Genomic DNA, 21113 nt, shown 5'->3' on the forward strand with positions numbered 1-21113 from the left:
GAAGATCACAAGTTCAAGAGCAGCCTCGAAAATTTAGCAAGACTTTGTCTCAAATTTTTAAAAATAATAAATAAGGAAAAAGAGCTGGGGAGTAGCTCAGTGGAAAAGCACCTCTGAGTTCAATCCTTAGTACTTAAAAAAATAGAACATTTACCTAGGTTTCTCTGAGGTACAAACTATGGTGTTGGGATCTTTCCTAAATGCTGTGGTTTGGAAGTGTCCCCCAAAAGCCCCTGTGTGATCCTGACTTTCTTAACCAGACTCCTAAAGCACAAGAAATAAAATCAAGAATTAATAAATAGGGTGGATTCAAACTAAAAAGCTTCTTCTCAGCAAAGGAAATAATCAATAACGTGAAAAAGAGCCCACAGAGTGGGAGAACATCGTTACTATACCCACATCAGATACAGCACTAATCTCCAGGATCTATAAAGAACTCAAAAAACTTAACACCAAAAAAGTAAATAACCCAATCAATAAATGGGCTAAGGAACTGAACAGATACTTCTCAGAAAAAGATATATAGTCAATCAATATTAAAAGAAAAAAATGTTCAATGTCTCTAGTAATTAGAGAAATGCAAATCAAAACTACTCTAAGATTTCATCTCACTCCAGTCAGAATAGCAATTATCAAGAATACAAGTAATAATAAGTGTTGGCAAGGATGTGGAGAAAAAGGTACACTCATACATTGCTGGTGGGACTGCAAATTGTTGCAACCACTATGGAAAGCAGTATGGAGATTCCTTGGAAAACTTGGAATGGAACCACCATTTGACACAGATATCCCACTTCTTGATTGATACCCAAAGGACCTAAAATCAGCATTCTATAGTGACACAACCACATCAATGTTCATAATAGCTCAATTCACAATATCTAAACTATGGAACCAACCTAGATACCCTTCAACAGATGAATGGATAAAGAAACTGTGGTACCTATGTACAATGGAATATTACTCAGCATTAAAAGAGAACAAAATTAGACATTTGCAGCTAAATGGATGGAATTGGAGAATATCATGCTAAGAGAAGTAAGTCAATTCCCCCCCCCAAAAAAAAAGGCTGAATGGTGTCTCTGATAAGTAGATGCTGATCCACAATGGGGGTGGGGGGGTGAGGTGTGGGGAGAATGGAGGAATTTTGATTGGGCAAAGGGGAGGGAGGGAAAGGGAGGGGGCATGGGGGTAGAAAAGATGGTGGAATGAGATGAACATCATTACCCTAGGTACATGTATGACTGCACATGTTGTACAACTGTACATCATGTACAACCAGAGAAATGAAAAGTTGTGTTCCATTTGTGTACAATGAATCAAAATGCATTCTGCTATCACGTATAACTAATTAGAACAAATTTATAAAAAAAAAAAGGGGGGGGGGGCCCATGTGTTAATTGCTTGATCCTCTGCTTTTGGTGCTATTGAGAAATGGTAGGACCTTTAAAGCGGGGGGGGGGGGGGCGGGGGGGGGCTAGTAAAAGGAAGTCAGATCATGGTGGTCATGCCCTTGAAGGGGACTGCAGGACCCTGGCCCCTTCTGGCCCCTCTCTTTGCTTCCTGGATGCTACCAGGTAAACAGATTTCCTCCATCATGAGGTACTGTGTCACCATAGGCCTAAACAGGGTCACGTGACCATGGACTGAAACCTCTGATACCATGAGCCAAAACTAACCTTTCTTCCTTTTAAGTTGATTCTCTCAGGTATTTTACCACAGTGGATGAAAAAAATGTAACACTAAGGGTATACTTAGATAAAGCAGAGGAAGGAGACAAAATAATTCCTAACAGATGTACTACAATTTAAAGCAGGGGTCAGCAGACTTTTTCTATAAAAAGCTAGATAATAAATGCTTTAATTCTTGTGAGTCAAACAGAGCCAAAGACAATATGTAAACAAATGAGTATGGCTATAGTCCACTAAAACTTTATAGATGAACACTGAAATGTGAGCTTAATATCGTTTTCACAGATCATAAAATATTATTCTTCCTTTTAATTTTTTTCAGCTATTTAAAAATATAAAAACCATTCTTAATCTCTCAGGCTGTAGAAACACAATTTGCAGGCCAAATTTGACCTGTACTATAATTTGCTGATCACTGCTCTCAAAGCTGGTTCCTCAAAGTGTGGCCCACAGTCCAGTCATGGAAGCAGAACCCAGAACCTGTTAGAAACACAGAACCTCAAACCTGATCCCAGATCCTCTGAAGAAGAACCTGCATTTTTAATATCACTCTGTATCTGGTTCACACATTCCAGTTTGGAAAGCACTGGCCTAAGGCCTATACCATTCCAAAAGCCAGGCTATAGTCAATGTCTGTGCTTTTCTAAGAGGAGTGACCCTGGAAAAGTTCTGAGCCTCTCTGTTCCTCAGTTTCCCCATGTGCAAGATGGAAATGAGAGCATTGTCTCCCTCAAGCATGGTCTGGAGAATTCACACACATACACAAACTCACACATATACACACAGGGCTTAAAACAATGTCTGTCATTATTATTATAAAATCTCACATTATTTTCATAGCTACCCTCTGAAACCAGCCATGTTTATCCATCTCAAATAAGAAACTATGGCCCAAGGATGGAGAAACTTACCTGGTATCACAAGTTAGTCCTGAGGATAAGGAGAGGATCAAGGTGATAAAAAGGAACAAACTACCCCAGGTCCCAAGTATTCATGCCCATGTTTCCTTTTAAGGGTCTTCTCTGTCAGTAGCCCCTTTTTGGCCCATAAACCCCTTGCTATTCCCTAAGAATATCTGCCATGCAGAGACCTCCCTGGATCTGCACCCCCAAGTTGCCCTCCCATTCCCTGAAATTTATCTTCCATTAAGTTGCATTGTGTTTTTTACAACTTCTCTTTCTAGTTACAGGTTGTAAATTTTCCCTCTGCTGAGTCTTGTAGCTGACTGGCTGTTTTTCATTATATTTGTAGGGCTCAGGGAAAAAAAGGGGGGGGGGGAGGCAATTCCTTTATTTGAGAATCCTGACATTTATTAGCATAATAAAACTCTCAAGATGAAATTGCAGTTTTCCAGACAGTAATTTCATTTGCAGGACAACTTACAAGGAATTTATTTTGAAGCCAGGTAAAACCTAAAATATATGAGACATGCAGAAAGTGCTGGCCCCAAATAAAATGAAATAAATGTGTTAGGGATGGAAAACTCAGCTGTTGTCTCTCTCATATTAATTAGGCAGTGACAGGTACAGCAGCCTGGGGATTTGGGTTCTCAACCCATCTTGGTCTGCTTTCAAAGATGCTGCTGGAAGTTTCTTCCAACACAGTGAAAATCATCACGTCATCTCTCCTGATGCATCACTGCTCAATATGAAGCTTTCATTTGCATGGAGCTTCCATATTGTCATTTAACTAATTTTCCAAAACTACCAAATGGATACCATATAGAAAATCCTCTCCCCTGTTATACAGAGGTTTAGTGAGGTCAAAAGACTTGAACAAACTCACATAGTTGGTACCTAGCAGAGCCCGAACAAAAACTTGGTTCTGCAAAGTCCTGATAGAAACAAAGTAATTTTGATAGTACTTGGTTATAAATTAAAGTGCCTTAGAATTCAGAAAGCAGGGTTCCCTCTATCACTTGATTGTATGTACCCAACGAGACAGGAAGGCTGGGGAAGTTAGAGAACTGAGTTGCAAAACTGATATTATTAAATACCTTGCTACAATGGGTGCTTTTCAAGGGTTCCCCAAAAGGAAGAGACTGTGGCAAGTTTCTGTGCTGCTGCTTAATCCAGGAAAGCCATCCCAGAGGAGCAGGATGGAGAGGAGCTAAGACAGAGGAAGAGCAAGAACAAACAGAGAGTGTCACACTCACCTGGTCACTGCTTAATTTCCTCATGGCTGACTTCTCCATCTTGCAGAACTATAGAGGCCAAATGAAGAGCTGGCTCTCAGGACAGCCCCTCCAGGTGGAAGAAGTAAGAAGAATTGATCAACCAATGAGCTAAGGTTCACTGCATGGGCACTAACCCCCAGCTCTCCTGTGGTATGCCTCGGCAGCAACAGGAGGAGCAGCTGTTTCAGTCAGCTTTTTTGGTGCTGTGACTAAAAAACCTGACAACAACTTCAGAGGAGAAAAAGTTTATTTGGAGGTTCACAGTTTCAGAGGTCTCAGTCCATAGCAGCCAGCTCCATTCCTCAGGGCTCAAGGTGAGGCTGAACATCATGGTGAAAGAGTGTGACCAAGGGAAGCAGATCATATGATGATCAGAAAGCAAAGATGGACTCCACATACCAACTACAAATACATACCCCAAAGTCACACCCCCAATGACCCACCTCCTCCAGTCACACCTTACCTCCTTCTAGTTACCACTCAGTTAATCCCACCAGGGGTATTAATTCACTGATTGGGTTAAAACTCTCATAACCCAATAATTTCAACTCTGAACCTTCCTGTATTGTCTCTCACATGAGCCTTTGGGGGATACCTCAGATCCAACCCATAACAGCAGCCGTAGTACCACATGGGGCCATGTACCATAAGCTGATGCTCAAGTGAGGCTGATCCACGCAGTAAAGAAAAGGAGAGCTCACACAAAACTGGTTCCAGTGATGGTGGCTGTGGGGGAAACAAGTGGCCAAGGAGCTGGGAAGCAGGTGAGGCAAGAAATGAGTGGAGCATAAGAGATGTTTGACACACTCATCAGGTAAGGTAAACCAGTTCCCTGATGTTCCTGGAATCAATTCACCTTTTTATGCTCACCGAGCTAATAATACTGCAAGCATTATCATGCAAGTAAGTTCCAGGGATAAGGATTTGGACCCAGGTCTTCTTAACTCTAGATTATTATCCTAATCTGCTGTCTCTGTGTATGTGATCATAAATGCTTATGCACAAATAGACACCATCACACCATCACTGAGCATAATTGAGGAGTTATTGGGAGAGTCTTCTTGTTAAACATATTCAGATTAAGTAGACACTAGAATCAACACAAGAACAATGAAGACAACGTTAATCATTTCAGTAGCCTGCATACAGAGAACACTCTAAAGTGCAAAAGCCTTGTCAGATATCTAAAAATATTTCTTGCATACCAGGTCTTGGGCACATATGTAGGAATACATGAAATCATCACTTCAGTACTGCCAAACTGCAGTCAAGATATATACGATTCAAAAACAGGGGAGGCTGACCAAAGAAGAGGTTAAATAAGGAAGGCAGCACAGAATCCATCACCTGTCGTGGAAGCCAGGGCTCAGAAGCCTTAGGTAATTCCAGTGATAATATCAAAGAGGGTAATGAACTCCATAAGCAAAGTGGCATCTATAGAAATCGTCCCCTCCATCTACAGCATCCTCCATAGAAATCCTTTACAATCTTTCTTCTATTATCTCCATGGCTTTATAAAGAGTGAGAAGCAGGAAATAACTTACTAGAAACCATTGCTTATTAGTGTTGAAAAAGTTTCAGAAGTGTGTTTGTTCAACCGACATTTATTGAATGTTTATCACACCACATGTTAAAGTCCAGGTTCGGCACTAGAATATTTTGGATTATTAAAACATGATCCATACATTCTAGGAGCTTAGTTTAGAGTAGCCATGACAAATAGGGTGAATCTTCTGAGGTCACAGCTAAATTCTCCATGAAACAGTTGCAGCAGCTATTAGCAATTTCTGTCCTGAGCATTGGGATGGGACCCACAGCACAGATGCACACATTTCATATCTCTTGAGACATACTGATGTACTTGATCCTCTGGATAGTGGTAGATCTTCTAGAAAGCCATTGGGATTTGAGTTGGGAAGTTCTTGCACTGAGTTCAGAAAGAGGGTACCCAAAGGGATTTAACTATAATAAGGAAAAAAATAATCATTCAAATAATAGGTGGTAGTCTGGTGGGCTGTCCCTCTGTCCACAGGGTTCCTGTAGCAATTCTCCCCCTGAAACAGTGATAATCTCCTCCTGAAAGGTAAAAAAAAAAAAAAAGGAGGAGGGGCATTTACTTAAAATCAAGAAAGCGATATAAACATTCACTAGAGTCTTGTTTGAGACAGAAAGACAAAGACTATGCATATGTCTTCTTCACTCAAATTTCTATAAATAATGAGGCAGGGGTAATCTGCTTTAAAAAAAAAAAAAGAAATAAATCTTTAAAGTATTGGAAAATAAGAGAAACCCATCAACAGAATAAAAATGTTGAAGGATCTTTGAAAACCAAGAGATATACCACATGAGATTGTTATAGGTGTCAATGTAGGACAGGGGCTACCTGCCTACAGTTACCACGCAATTAGTCCATATAGGTGGATTAATCCATTATTAGTTCACAAGTCTCACAATCTAGTCATTTCTCCTCTGAACATTCTTGTGTTGTCTCACACATGAGCATTTGGGGGACACCCATCTAAATGACAATGATCCTCTGTATCCTAATTTAATTGATCTGAGTTGGGGCCCAGGGATCATTTTCTTAAAACCTTCTAAGCTGTGGTCAACATGCAAGTAGAGTTGAGTTCCTAGTGTGGTGAAACATGTATAAGAGGATCCAATAATAACTTTGGGACTAATCTAGAACCCCTGGTGTGTGCTGAAGTCAGGTAGGGGATTTTGAACAGATTGGGGAAGCACATAGCTCCTGGGGAAGCCAAGGAGACCCCAAAAGTTCAGATACTACCTGCCCAAAAGATGAACTACTCACTATTAACTCCAACCCCTACAGCATGAAGAGACTGGAAAGAGAAACTGAAAGCACTCATGGATAATCAGGAAATTTAAAGTTGGACTATCATCTCATAGCCCCAAATTTAGAAATATTTAAAGACAAGCATAACTATAGAAGAAAGATGCCAGGCTCAATAATAGAACTGATTCCCAAGAAAAATAACAAGTTTATAAAACAAACATAAGGAGCCTTTAAGAGATGTGAATTAACTTTCTCAGCAGAATAAGCCATCCATGAAACAAAAATGAGCTATTATATTTGAGTGGGGGGAGAAAGGGGGGAGCAAATGAATAGCATGACCATTTAAATTAAAAAAGAAAAATTTCAGTAGAGGAACCGAAAAAGCAGAATGGACATAACTAAAGAGCAATTTAGAAGCTGAAGAAATGGCCACATCGATAAGAAAGAGACATCTAAATAGAAAAATTGACAAAGGATATGAATAGATGATTCACAGACTAAGAAATCCAACTGGCCATTAAGAGTATGAAAAGATCCTCAGCATCAGCAGCAATCAGAGAGATACGAGCTAAACAATAGTGAGATCCAGTGTCTGCCCATCTGATGGAAAAAAATTAAATGACTGAGAATCCCCAGTGTTGGCAGCAGTGTGGGGAAACAGCCTCATATAGTTTTGGCAGGAACATGAATTGGCACCATGTTTTGGGAGGGCATTCTGGCAGATCTTTTCTAATTAGAATGTGCATACTTTCCTCTCCAGAAATTCCAGTTCAGGGGATCCATCCTAGAAAAAATATTGCACATGTATTCATAGTAACATAGTGACATATACATAGTGATGAAGTCTCTGCAGCACTGTTCATCATCTTGAAAAACTAGAAGTTGAATGAGTGGACGTAAGAGGAGAATGGATAATTAAGTTGTAATATACATTCGTACCATGGAATACCACAGGGCATGTACAAGGATTGGTACGTGTCGTGACATGGAAAGATCTCCTGGTAGTGACTTAGTAACTTACAAGTGTCAGGTATACTTCTTCAGCACTTTCTATGATATCTCATTTAGACCTCACAGTGAATCTAAGAGATAAAGTGCTATTATTAAACCGATCTTACTGACCAGGAAACTAAGACACAGAGGTTTGAGTAGTTGCCTAAATCACATACTGTAATGAAGTTGGGATTTAAACTCAGCACTCTGATTCCAGGGACCATGATTTTAAACACCACATTCTATGATGCTTTACATATAGTTTTTAAAAATCAAGTTGCTGAGCCACATGTAAAAAGTTATATAATTTCTGTGAAAAAAAAATGAAACTATATATTTCCTTATATACTTAAGCTTTTGTATTACTGCCCAGGAAGTACTTGGATAGGCACATAGCAAAATGATTATTCATGGTGGAGGATAGAAACAGGGATTTTAAATGAATGAAGTGTGGGGTTGCTATGGCATTTGAATTTTCTTAAAATACAATCGTGAATTAATTGTGTAATTAAATTTTTCATTTATAAAAGCTGGCTACTGGATTTCCATGGATATGGATGCTATCTCTCTATAGCCTTAGAAGTGAATTGTCAGTCTCAAAAATTGAGCTTTGGAAGAGAATAAAGACCTTCGGAGACATCTGGTCTGGGATTCACATACAGAAACCTGCCCTGAGAGATGGGCATTTACCCTTTGCTGGGAAAGCTTCCAGGGACAAGGAGCTCATCACCACTGAAGTAGCTTATGTTGGACAGGGAAACAAATACAAAGGTTTAGTGGGAAGAGCACATGCTGTAGCGGCAGACAGTCTGAGGATTTACTCCTGGTCCCAGCTGGTCCCAGCTGGTCCCAGCCATGAGAACTGGCCAACTTTCTCATTCTCCCTGGCCTTGGTTTTCTGATCTGTGAACTGGGGCTAATACATGTCCCTCACAGAGTAGTGAATATTAAATGAGGGCATGATGCAGATCAGTGGGCTCCATGCTTGGCTCAGAGAAGGTACCAGTATCCAACATTCCCAGGCTTTGCCTTTCCTCTGGTTGTGAGAGGCTCTTTCCCACACAAGTGGAAATCTTCCCTGATCCTGGTTCATCCAGTTGTCCAGGCAGTCCACTGCACTCTATGTCCAGGTGTTTTGGGGTGGGTGACTTTTTTATGTGCCTCAGTCATAAGGTCACATTACAAGCTCTCTCTCAAGCCCTGGGGACACTCATGAAGAAATGAAGAGAATATAAATCTGAGGGTTCCTATTAAAGCAAAAGCCTATTGAGATGGTCAAGTCACTCTGTGAGCCCTTCTAAGCCTGGGAAGCTCAGGGAGATGTTGAAGCCCTGAGCTTCTACCACTCGGTGCTCAGAATCCTTCTATCCTGCCCTTCCAGGCCACTGACTTCCACCTCTGCCTTTCTCTCAGTTACTACTGATGCCAACAGCCACATAACATAAGAGTGGCTTCTCACTACATGCATTGTTTGAAAGACATCTTTCTCAATGTGGGTCTGTGGCAGGGGGACGAATCACAAGAAGAGTGATGGGACACAGAGACTTCCATAACCCCAGTTACAGAACACAGTTGTGCACATGATCTCATTTAAGGCTCACAAGATCCCAGCTAAGACTATTTACATCCATATGCCTGGTGTTGTGGTTTGAATTTTTCCTCCTGAAAATCATGTGTTGAAAACTTAATTGTCTTTGTGATGCTATTAAGAGGTAGTACCAGTAAAAGGCTCTGCCTTCATGAGTGAATTAGTGCCTTTATTTCAGGAGCCACTTCTGTATTTATAGGGAAAAAAAAAAAAGAAAGGAATACAACATGAGTTTGGCCCCCTCTTCTCTCACTGCCTCATTCTCTCTTGCCTTTCCACTTTCCACCATGGGATGATGCCATAAAAAGGCACTCACCAGATGCTGGCCCCTCAGTCCTGGACTTCCCATCCTCTAAAATGGTGAGAAACAAATTTCCATTCTTTATAAATTACCTAGTTTGTGGCATTCTGTGATGACAGTGCAAAATGAAACAGGGCACCTGGCCAGGACACCAAAGGTAAATGAGACTGAGTGTTCTGCCCATGGCCACAAATACATCAAGTGCTAAAGCTGAGGTTCACACAAGAGAGGTGTTAACTCCACTACTAGGAAAGCATCCCTAACCACAGGACTGCCTGCTGCACTTGAGCTAACTCTCAGAGTCTGCCAGAGGCCTGGCTAGAATGTCCTCAAGAAGGGCACTCCTGAGACTGAGTCATAGGTGTGCGGAGAGTGCCATCAGTCAGCCCCTAGGTATTGACAGTAGGGAGCACTGGGCTATTCAGCATGAGAAGAGGTCTAGAGAAAAGAGCTACAGATGCACATGTGGGTCATAAGATATAATGGAACAGAGAAGTGGGCCCCCGAGCCTGGCCTAGTCTACATCTATGCTCTTCTACCCTGTTGTTCTGAGTGTCTCTGAGATTCCGCAGCCCCATGGGTCAGTACCTTCAGTCTTGCTGTGCTTGCTCTAGCTCTCTTCAGCCTAGGTTTCCACCTATTTCATATCCCGACTAGCACCCCGAAGAGGGATACCTTGTGAAAATCAATGAGATCCGTGAGTGTGGCATGGCGATTGGGGTCCACTCCCAGAAAGCTGTAAAAGTCTCCAGAGGCATCCACGAGAAAGTGCTTGAAGCCTTTCTGCAGGCGATATGAGAGGGTGTAACCCCAGATTTTCTCACTGACTCGGATCAGAAATGCTCCCTCCATCATGTTCTCCAGGAGATCTTCTGCATTTTCTCGGCTGATAATTCCTGGTTGAGAAGAAGTAATAATAATAAGCTGGCTGGTTCTGCACCTCCTTCCCCTTCCTCCCCTACCTATCCCTGCCTCTTACCCTGAAGCTCAGCCCACCACACTATCCAGGGTGTGGACAAGGGAGGAGAAGGGCCGCAGAGGCTGGCTAGCACTCACTTCCTTCTACAGACAAGTGTCTTAGCCCAGAGCAACCAGCTGCAAGACTGGGCACAGTTTCTGCCAGGACTGGAGTTAAGCATGCTTTCCTCCAAACTAAAGCACATCTCATTTTGATTAATTGGGTAAGCAAGGGATTATTAATGAACCAAAATTATAGCATCTATTGATTACAAATTCCCATTAGCATGCACAGCTCTGTGGATAGCCATAAGGGTCTTGCTTTAATGACTGCAGCAGAAGGACTGACAGTGGCTACACTCACCTCTCCACCTTTCTGGGGCCAGAAATGAGAGCCTGGAAGCAGTGTTTTCTCTTAAGAGGAAAAAAAAAAAAACTTCCTCCAAATACTTATGCACACTGGGCACAAAGTTTCTGGGGCACAGAATGAAGCTTCACATCCTTTCAAGGGACCATTCTGAACTGTTGAGATCCCATGCCACATAGTGTCATCGTACTACAGAAGTCAGGCCTGGAGTTGGAGTTGTTTATTCATGGATGGCAATACCTCAAGATGCTTTTAGGGAGCTGCTCTCCTCAGGGTCAGGTACAAAGAGCCATGTGTTTGGTGAGGCACGCTGAGGAGCAGGGAGGTGGGAAGGATGGACACAAAATAGACAGACTCACTTCCCAACTCTGCTTTTCCCTGACTATGGGATCATATGCTGTGAAGAAGCCCTCAACTTCTCCAATGTCTTCTGACATTTAAATGATCATATGAGGTCTAGTTCAAAGGCATATTATGGCTTTCAGGTCAGGTAAAGAATCCAAGATAGACTGTAATGTAGCAGGAAATAATGGCAGCTGTCTTGGCTCTCAGCAGGCTACCATACAGTGGCTTTTACATAAGAATTTACTGTAGCTCACCCTCTGGATCAATTTGACCATGTCCTTGGTCATTGATTTCTCTGTTTCCAGACATGCCATGGTGCCATCTGAGATGCAGGTTTTCTTAATACCCCTCTCTGATTTGCCTGCAGTGGATCCACATTGGCAACTGCCTGTGGTGTGTAGTATCCAAGTGGAGATATTCAGAAATCAGGTTGTCTTCATAGAAAGTAACTCAAAGGAATTCATATTTATACTGATTCATGAAGAACCAGAAGGATCCGGAGATTCTAAAAGCCAGGAAATGTATTCCAGACAGAGTAAAAGTGACTTAAAGTTGTTGAGGTGCATTTGGGAGGAGTTGGGGGTACATAGTAAGGTTGTTGCTAGGATAAATTGGAGCCATTCTGTAAGTATGGCCTTAACCTAAGAAGGGCCTTAGCCTAAGTAACTCCATTTTAAAATAAAACTGCATTCTCCACCAGGCACGACTATGGAACTCTCCAATATTGTCATCAGGCATAGCCTGATAAATTAAGTCACTTCCCACAACCCTGATAAAACTCAAAGTGAATCCACTGTCATTTGCCTTCGCCCTGATCAAGGCAGAAGTGAGAGATTAGGGAAACCACCAGACCAGATGTCCTGACCCCAGAATAAAAGATGTCATTGAGCAGCCCAGTAACAGCAGATAGGGATTGAAAGGGCCAGTAGAAGCCCCAGAATTTAGCATAAATGATGGAGCAAATGAACTGACATTCAGCCAACCAATACTGATGCACACATGCCCGAAAGCCTGGACTGACATCCCATCTCTTATCATTTGCCTGATCCTCTGCATCATCCTCACGGTTCTCAAACTCTACAGCCACATCTTGACCCTGGTGAGAACAGTGACTTCTCCTCAGGACCCTCAGTCAGCGTTCAGCTCCACCCCAGGAGAAGCCTTTATGCATTCCTGACCTGATCACTGCGGTCTGAGTGAGTGTGTATCTGCTGGACTTAACTACTAGGACTTGAGACTTTAGATCTGGCACTTGAACTTAGCATGCAGAGGGAATGTCTGTAATGAGCCTATCATAAATATGTTTGCAGTGCTTAGAATTAACTTAGAATTGGTTGCTTTGAATTGATTATGTCTATTGTACTGCCCAACATTAAGGATTGTCATTTCTTGATTAAGTACCTATAGATTGGAATTGTATTGAATAATGTGAATGGATAAAGCATTGAAAAGAGGAAAAAAAAAGAATCCAAGATAGTTTTTAACATTGAGACTAGTGTGAACATGTGGGTCCTGTCACCATCTGCTGTTTTGGAGGAGCGGTGAATCTCAACACACTGTCCCTTTGCATACCCACTCACTTGCCCTTTGCATACCCTCAGGGGGACTATTCACTGTCAGTGACAAGCAGGGTGGCAGGAGTAGCTGGGAGACTCATCTCTATGATGCTGAGAGGCACTCCGCCACTGAGTATACCAAGTGCACCCGCAGGCCACTTCCCTCCCATTGCTCTGCCCCCAGACAAGGTGCACACCCCTAACTTTCATTATGCCCAAAGCAGAGGACACAGAGACAACCCACACTGTCAAATGCCCCACCTTTTAAACACAGCCAGCATGCTTGGGGACAACCAATGTCCTCCTTTCCTGGGACTCAGATCAAAAGGCAATCGAGCCAACTACCCCCTCCCCAACCAGGCAATGTAAGAGGAAAACTATGCTGATGGAGGCAGGAGAAGGAATGGGAGCCCTCTGGACACAGGATACCAGAAGAATCACACACAGCCCCATGCTGGACGATGCACCCTTGTGCCGCCCCCTGGACAGCCTTGGTGGCTTGGGCCCAACAGGCAGTGACAGTTATAGAGGACCAAAAGGTAATATCCAGGATCCATCAAAAGACTCAGCACGGTCCCTTACCCACCCCTCTGCCCCAACACCAGAGGACCTAGACCCTAAAGATGGCTCAGATGACTTCATTCCTTTTGGATATATACCCGGAAGTAGAATTGCTGGATTATATGATATTCTCTTATTTTTTGAGGAAACTCCATGCTCTTTTTCAAATAGGTGTACTCATTTACATCCCCACCAACAGTGTGCAAGAGAGTTCCCTTTTCTTCATATCCTCAATGACATTTTTTATCTTTAGGATTTGACTTTTTCATATCCAAAATGAACCAGAGCACCAAAATGACCATGTGCTGTCTCTCTCTCATCTGAAATCCTTGAGTGGCTTCCTATTGATTTCCAAGGATTCATAGGCCCCAAAACAGACAAAACTGGACTCCTTGCCCCCTACCCTACCTGTTCTTTGGACTTACAGCTTACCTTCTTTGGGCTGAAGCCTGAAACTTTTTCCCAGCCCCCACTGCCCCAGCTGACCCTGACTCATTGAAAACCCCATCCCTCTTTTCTCTTAGGAAGGACAGGCTGCTGGTAGTCTTCACTCTCTACTTTTGTGCAAATGATGATCTCTGAATAGCTGAATTAGGGAAAAGGTGCCTCTTTGAGCCACAATAGCAAAACTCACAACTTGGCTGAGAGGGTGCCTGCATGTCAATCCCCTGCTCTCTCTTACTAGCCCCCTTGACAGGGTCCCTTTGTACAGTGTACAACTTGCTCAACTGATAATGAAATAATTTCTATCCAGGAGACTACATTGGATATTCTACTTTAGGGTTTTTAAAACATCCACCAAACCCTACAGTAGTAGAGGACAAATAGTATGTGACTGCTCAAGGCTAGAGCCTGTGGCAGCCATGAAAGCACACACCTCGGCCTCCCTTTGAGAGAAGAGCCTGTTACAAGGGGCAGTATCATGCCCTACAGGATCCACTATGAAGCCATGATACCCTCATCCACTAACTAGACACAGAAGATACTAAAGCCACCATTTCTACCTAGTGTGGGACTCCTCTATGAGTGGTCTTCACTCTGAGGCTTCCTATCAGACTAACCAGGATCTTTTCTGAGCTGCGCTCCAGGGGGAGGCTCTTCTCACCTGAGTGTCCTTTCCTGCTCCCTCAACAGATGCCACTTGCGCCACATTCTAAAGGCTCTCCCCACCTTCTCTGGTTTCATCTCTCCTGAGTCCTCTGCGGGCATTTCCTTCCATCAATCCCTATACTTCTGCTTCCCAGAAGACCTGAACTAAGACAGAAACCTCAAATCTTATCTTCATATCCTAAGTGCCTGGCATTGGGAAGCATGTTTGGGGGAGGAGGGGTTATTAGCAAGAACTCAAATCCTGGCCCTGAGACTTGTTCCAGAGGTCACCTTGGGCAGATCTCTGATACTCAGTCCTCATCTAGTAAGCTGATGATAACAGATAGCAACAGCTGCATCATAAAGTGGTTTGAGAATGAGGTTAATGCATGACTGTGCCTAGCACAGAGCCCAATGGTATAACAAATATTTAACATGCTATAACTAGTTGCATGAGACACGCTGAGCAGCCCACACATGCGTTAGCACTGGGGAACCACCTGGTACAGGTGGCAGCAATGGTCCTAGTACTGCCAGGTTTTGCTGCCCCCACCTCCATCCTCTCAAACTCGGGCTGAGTAATTTTCTCTGAAGATGCCCCAGCCTGGGTCCCTAGGCCCCTGCCTGCACTATAAGTCTAGCTGGGCCAGTCTTAGGAGACTCTCCAGGTGTCTCCAATAGTAAGCTTCTGTGAATTCCCCAGAACTTCCATACTTGCCTAGAAAGCAAAATTGTAATTTGGCACAAGACAAAAGGTAAAATAACCGCACAGTTTAGGCAGCAAATAGCATTTTATAGAAAATTGACCTCCAAGAGAATTAGTGTGGGAAGTCTGAAGGGATAAGCTGCTGTGTTCCTACCCCACCCACTTCGCCCTCCCCATCTCTCTCTGCCCTTGGATCTCAGTCAAGCATAGAGAGGCTGGGAAATGAGCTCTAATCACCAGCCTCCTCATCCCACTCCTGCTTATCTAAACACATACCCCTCCCAGCTGAGGGAAGAAGGAGGGCCTCTCCTCCCCACTTCTGGCTGGGAAGCAAGCTCGCTGTTGGGGTCTGCAAAGCTTTCAAGCTCTAATGTTCTGGCTAGTGACCAGGACTGGCTGAGGGGTGTGGCCACACCAGCTAGTGCTCGTGTGGTTGTTCTGAAATGACTGTTAGGCTATGTGTAATGGTGTGGATCTAACTATCCCACAAAGGATCACATGGTGAAGGCTTTGTCTCCATTCAGGAATGTTCTGAGGTGGTTTTCAGGAGGTGACTGGATCGGGAGGGCTCTGACCTCTCAGTGAATGAAAAATTTGATGTTGCTATTGCAAGGGGATAGAAGGTGTAGGAGGTGGGGCCTAGTTAGAGGAAGTGAGTCTTTGGGGGCATGTTCTTGGGGACTGCATCTTGTCCCCAGCCCATTCTCTCTCTCTGATTCATGGCTGCCACAGACTAAGCACCTTCCCTCTGCATCCTTCCACATGTTTCTTCCTTGAAGCTGGCTGACCAGGGACTGAAACCTTTGAAACCAGGAGCCAAAACAAATCTTTCCTCCTAACCCAGAGAATAACTGCAGATTCTTTCTGAGCCAGTCCTCACCCCTGGGTGACAAAAACACCGTTTTTCCTATAGTTCCCAATAACATTTTGTCTCCTTCCTTCCTTCCTTTTCCCCTTCCTCCCTTTGATAGATATTTATTAAGCACTATCTAGGGGTCTTATGTTGGGCACCTGGGGACCAGCAGGAAATGAGAGCCAGGTCCTGCCTTATCGAACCTCTGACTGGACAGAAATAGATTGGCAGAATTTTTATTTTTTTTAATAAAAGCCTATGCTGTGGTTTGGATGTTCAATGTAGCCAAAGTTCCATACCTTAAAAGCTTGGTCCCTGGGGTACTGCACTTGGGAGGCGGTGGGGACTTTTAAGAGATGAGGCAAGTGGGAGGTCCTGAAGTCTTGGGGCCGTGACCCCCAACAGGATTGTGGGAACTTGGTTTTTTAGTCCATCTGCTCTGACTGAAGATGAGAGAGTTTTGCAGGGGCACACACTTCCCACCATTGTCATCCATAACCTATATGATGCAGATAGGGGCAGCTTGAAAAAGCCTCAGCTATGCTGTTTGGACTTTAAGCCTCCAAAAGTATGAGCTAAATTTATCCCTTTCTCTTTATAAAGTTAACTGCCTCAGGTTACTTTCATGTAGTAATGTGCACCTGACCAATTCAGGCTAACTGTAACCAGGCCATGTGGGTGTGGGCTCAAGTGCCATGGTAGCACCTAGGAAAGGCACCACTCAACTCTGGAGCCCAGGATTGAAGTGACAGATAGAAAGAGACCAGAAAATTAAAAGTAAAAGGGCAAGACAAAAAAGGCATCTTGAAAAAGCCATTGTGGAGTCCTGGAAGGAGATTTAAGGTGGGAGCTGGGCAGTAACAAGATATGTAGAGGTGAGCAGTGGTCCAGCCCCAAAGGGGTCGCCACACCATAGAAAGGATTCTGGACTTAATTCTGAGGGCAATGGGGAGCTAGTGATGTTTCCTTAACAGAAGGAGGGCATGGGAATGTTGCAGCGTGGAAAGTAGAATGAAGGAGTACAGATCGGAGGCACATAAACTGGGATTTCACCCTTGCCTAAGGACCACTTCATTGCCGCATTTCTACAGGTGGGCACTGGCAGCCACCTCTGGACCACCATCCTCCCCAAAATAGATTCCACTGAGGCATTAAGGTACAAGGACATGCTGAGGTCACAGCCAGCACTGGGCACTAGCTGGGGCCTCTGTGACCCTCATTTACTCTTCCTAACAACTTTGTCATCATCAGGCGACAACTGAGGACATTGAGGGTCAGGAGGACAAGTGACTACCCAAGCACATAGGGCTATTAGGTGGTGGAGTCAGAGTATGACTAGGGACTTCGGACTCCAATTGCGACACCCTTTGCTCCATACCATGTCATCTCACGCAGGGGACAGCAGTTGCTGTGAAAGACACAGAAGGTGGGAATCAAGAGGCCTGTAGAATCCGGCATAGCTTTGTGGAGGCGCTGGGGGGCATATGAGGTGGGCCTGAAGGCTAGGCAGGTTCTGTGTGGACAGTGAGGGGTGGGGAAGAGCTGCAGGGATGAGATGAGTGAAGACTGACGATGGCACATCCACGGGCCATTTATATAAATGTCACATGAAGGAAGTTTAACCTAAAGCTCAGGAGGCCCAGAGACAGGAGAATGGAATGAAGGTCTAACAAGTCTGTATTCTAAGCCCCAAGGAGGGAAGGGAGGAGTGGGGTGGAGAGTGGCGGGGAGTGGGGGAGAGGAGCAATGAGGAAATGGAGGAGGGGAGGGGCTGAGAGGGGAGGGGAGAGGAGCAGGGAGGTGGGGGAGAGGAGGAACAGGGAGGGGAGGAGGGGGAGGAGGGGAGGAGGGGAGGACAGGAGGAGGGGAGGAGGGGAGGGGAGGAGGAGAGGGGAGGAGGAGAGGACAGGAGGAGGGGAGGAGGGGAGGACAGGAGGAGGGGAGGAGGAGAGGGGAGGAGGAGAAGACAGGAGGAGGGGAGGAGGGGAGGACAGGAGGAGGGGAGGAGGGGTAGGAAAGGAGGAGGGAGAGGAAAGGAGGTGGGGGAGGACGGGAGGAGGGGAGGACGGGAGGACGGGAGGAGGGGTAGGAAAGGAGGGGAGGAGAAGGATGAGGAGGAGGAGGGGAGGAGGGGAGGAGGGGAGGAAGAGGAGGAGAGGAGGGGAGGACAGGAGAAGGGGAGGAGGGGAGGACAGGAGGAAGGGAGGAGGAGAGGGGAGGAGGAGAGGACAGGAGGAGGGGAGGAGGGGAGGACAGGAGGAGGGGAGGAGGAGAGGGGAGGAGGAGAGGACAGGAGGAGGGGAGGAGGGGTAGGAAAGGAGGAGGGAGAGGAAAGGAGGTGGGGGAGGACGGGAGGAGGGGAGGAGGGGAGGACGGGAGGAGGGGTAGGAAAGGAGGGGAGGAGAAGGATGAGGAGGAGGAGGGGAGGAGGGGAGGAGGGGAGGAAGGGAGGAGGGGAAGAGCTGTTCTTAAGTCATGAGTAGTTGAGAACTGTCAAAGACGCATAATAGTGGAACTTCACAAAGATACTCAGTGTACCCTTCAGACAACTAGAGACAAATGACAATTTCCTATAAAGAATTAAGCAATTAAGACCTATGGCTGACTTCTTCACTGCAATACTAGGAGCCAGAGGACATTAGAATAATATTTTCAGTATGCTAAGAAAATATAATCATGTTTAATAAAACTATCAAGAGAAGAGAGGAAAAAGACATTTCCAGTAAAAAAAAAAAAAAAAAAACAATGAAAGACTTGATTACTAAAGTCAATTTTAAAGAATGTACTTCAGGAAGAAGAAAAGTTGTCCTGAACAAGGACTATGAGAAACCAATAGGAATGATGCACACAGGTGCTGGAAGTTAATCTAATTTAAAGAAAAAAACTTACAAAATGATAGTAATGGATAATTCGAGGACTTTAAAAATATAAAACTATAATACTAGACAACATCTTACAGTGGAGAGTAACATGATTAGAGTTTTAAAATTGTTTGTTTATGATAAACATATATACTAACCTTATAATTTCTTAGGTACACATTAAATTACCTAAATTAACCACTGAAACAGGTTTTGAGTGTATATAACCTCCAAGTAGTGGAGGTGGAAGAATGGAATATGAAAAAAAATTAATAAAGCATGGAAAAAGCAAATATTGAAAAAATAAATACACTCTGATTCCATTTCTATTAGGTCAAAAAGCTCACAAAGCTAAACATTGTAGGGCTTGGATATTAACATATAAGTAATAAATGTAGCAAAGAAAGGATGGGCAAAGCATTTGGGGCAGGGATTCTCCCTGGGCGGGGGGAGAGGGTAGTGACAGCTAGAAGCAGCTGGGGTGCCCAGGATGGCTGTTGCTCCCACAGGCTTTCATCATGCCAGTCCCTCATGTGCGAGCATACGCTGTATGTATTCGACATTTCACGTTACAAATATGTTATCATTGTTGCTTTGCAGCTTCCCACCCTTGTAAATTCCCACACATCACTGCCGTGGCATTTATTCAAAATCATCAGTGTCCTTTGGGGTCTGGGCAGGTGACCACCAAGAGCAAAAGGGTCACTAATGAGTTCTAAATCTCCATGCTGGCTGATGCCTGTGTCCCTCTTTGGAGTCTCACTTGACACATTTGGGGACCACCCTGCATCCATGTTGTTTAAGATCTTCTAGGTAATTCTAATGCATAACCAGGTTTGAGAGTCCTAGAGCTAGGAGAATCCCAAGAAGCAAGCTGCTCTACTGGTAAGCCCCGCACAAAAGAACAGAAGAGGAAGCTCTGTGGATGGGAAAACATTCTGGGCTGGGTTCTCACTGGATAAATTCAGGAAAACTAATTTCATATAAAAATTAACTATAGAAAAACATCAAGGTCAAATCACAATATTATCATGAGGAAAGAAAAAAGAGGTAAGAATAAATTCCCTTGTCCAATACACAGTCCAATACACAGTCAGTCATCCTTATCTGAATCTTTGGGTTCAACCGACAGCAAATAGGAAAAAAAAAACTGCATCTGTATTGACCATGTACAGAATTTTCTCTTGTCATTGTCCTCTAAACAATGAAATATAAAAATTGTTTATACAGTATTTACATTGAATTAGGTATTAAAGTAATCTAGAGATGAGGTAAAGCATAGGGGAAGATGTGCATAGGTTATACACAAATATTACACCATTCTATATAAGGGACTTGAGCATGCGGGGATTTTGGTATCATTGAGGATCCTGGAACCAATTTCCTGTGAATACCAAAGGATAGTTGCCTATACAAGAACACTTTCAATAGATAATATTAAATTTATCAAAGTGACTATTTATTGAGAAGGAAAGAGAATGCAGATGAGGAATAAAAATAAACGAGAATATTTAGATAAATAGGGGTAGCTTTGCTTCTTCCAGTAATAAGCCATGAAGAGGGAGTGACAGGGCATGAACTGTCATGAACTCAACCTTCAGTAGTAGGGCTTTTTAAAAGGTGGAGCAAGGTCAACTCCCTAAGTACCCTCCTAGAAAAGAGGCAAGATGACCCTAAATCCACCTTCCTGGTGAATGGGCTCAGCCAACAGCTAATTGAGGGGAGTTGCCCTCAGAAGGAGTGGAGATAGGGACAAGTTATGTTTGGAAGCTAGTCAGTGCAGGGAAGGGATCCCTCAGACCCTGGCTGTATCAAAGATCAAGCCATCTCTTCCACCAGCCATGGATCATCAGAGGCACAGAGGAAAGGCTGAGAACTGGCCCAGTGAACAAGGCCATGAGCTTCCCTTCCATCCAGACACCATTTTGGGAAGGGGAATAATGTTGGACAGCCCCAATGAGAAGGGAGAGGCAGTACTTTGAGTTTAAAATGATTGAATATTTGTTAGAAAACAGAAGAGTTAAACTGGAAGATACTCTTAAACCAGAGGAAATAGGACTTTTTAAAATAAAAAACAGGACACTTTTTTCTTTTTAATCATGATTCTTTTAACTGATACATAAAAGTGTAGAAATTTATGGGGTACCATGTGATGTTTCAATACAAGATTATCTTTGATTAGAAAATGATGTGTATTTTTTTTAGTCATTAACAGGAAATAGGGGTCCAGAGTAAGATGAGATCATGTATCAAAACAAGCAAAGAAGTTTCA

General features: G+C 43.7%; 1 protein-coding gene across 1 annotated transcript in view; it reads right to left on the reverse strand.

Annotated features, from left to right (window-relative positions):
• Positions 1-5451: 5451 nt before the first annotated feature.
• Positions 5452-21113, reverse strand: part of Sh2d4b (SH2 domain containing 4B) — an 84374-nt gene continuing 68712 nt past the window's right edge. Inside the window, exons 10-11 of the mRNA XM_027939877.2 lie at positions 10222-10442; positions 5452-5943 (exon numbers count right to left, since the gene is read on the reverse strand). Of these exons, the coding sequence (XP_027795678.2) occupies positions 5851-5943; positions 10222-10442 (314 nt within the window). The 3' untranslated portion in view covers positions 5452-5850. The remainder of the gene's footprint in view (positions 5944-10221; positions 10443-21113) is intronic.

Source organism: Marmota flaviventris, chromosome 4 (assembly GCF_047511675.1).
Source record: "Marmota flaviventris isolate mMarFla1 chromosome 4, mMarFla1.hap1, whole genome shotgun sequence".
Classification (NCBI taxonomy): Eukaryota; Metazoa; Chordata; class Mammalia; order Rodentia; family Sciuridae; genus Marmota; species Marmota flaviventris.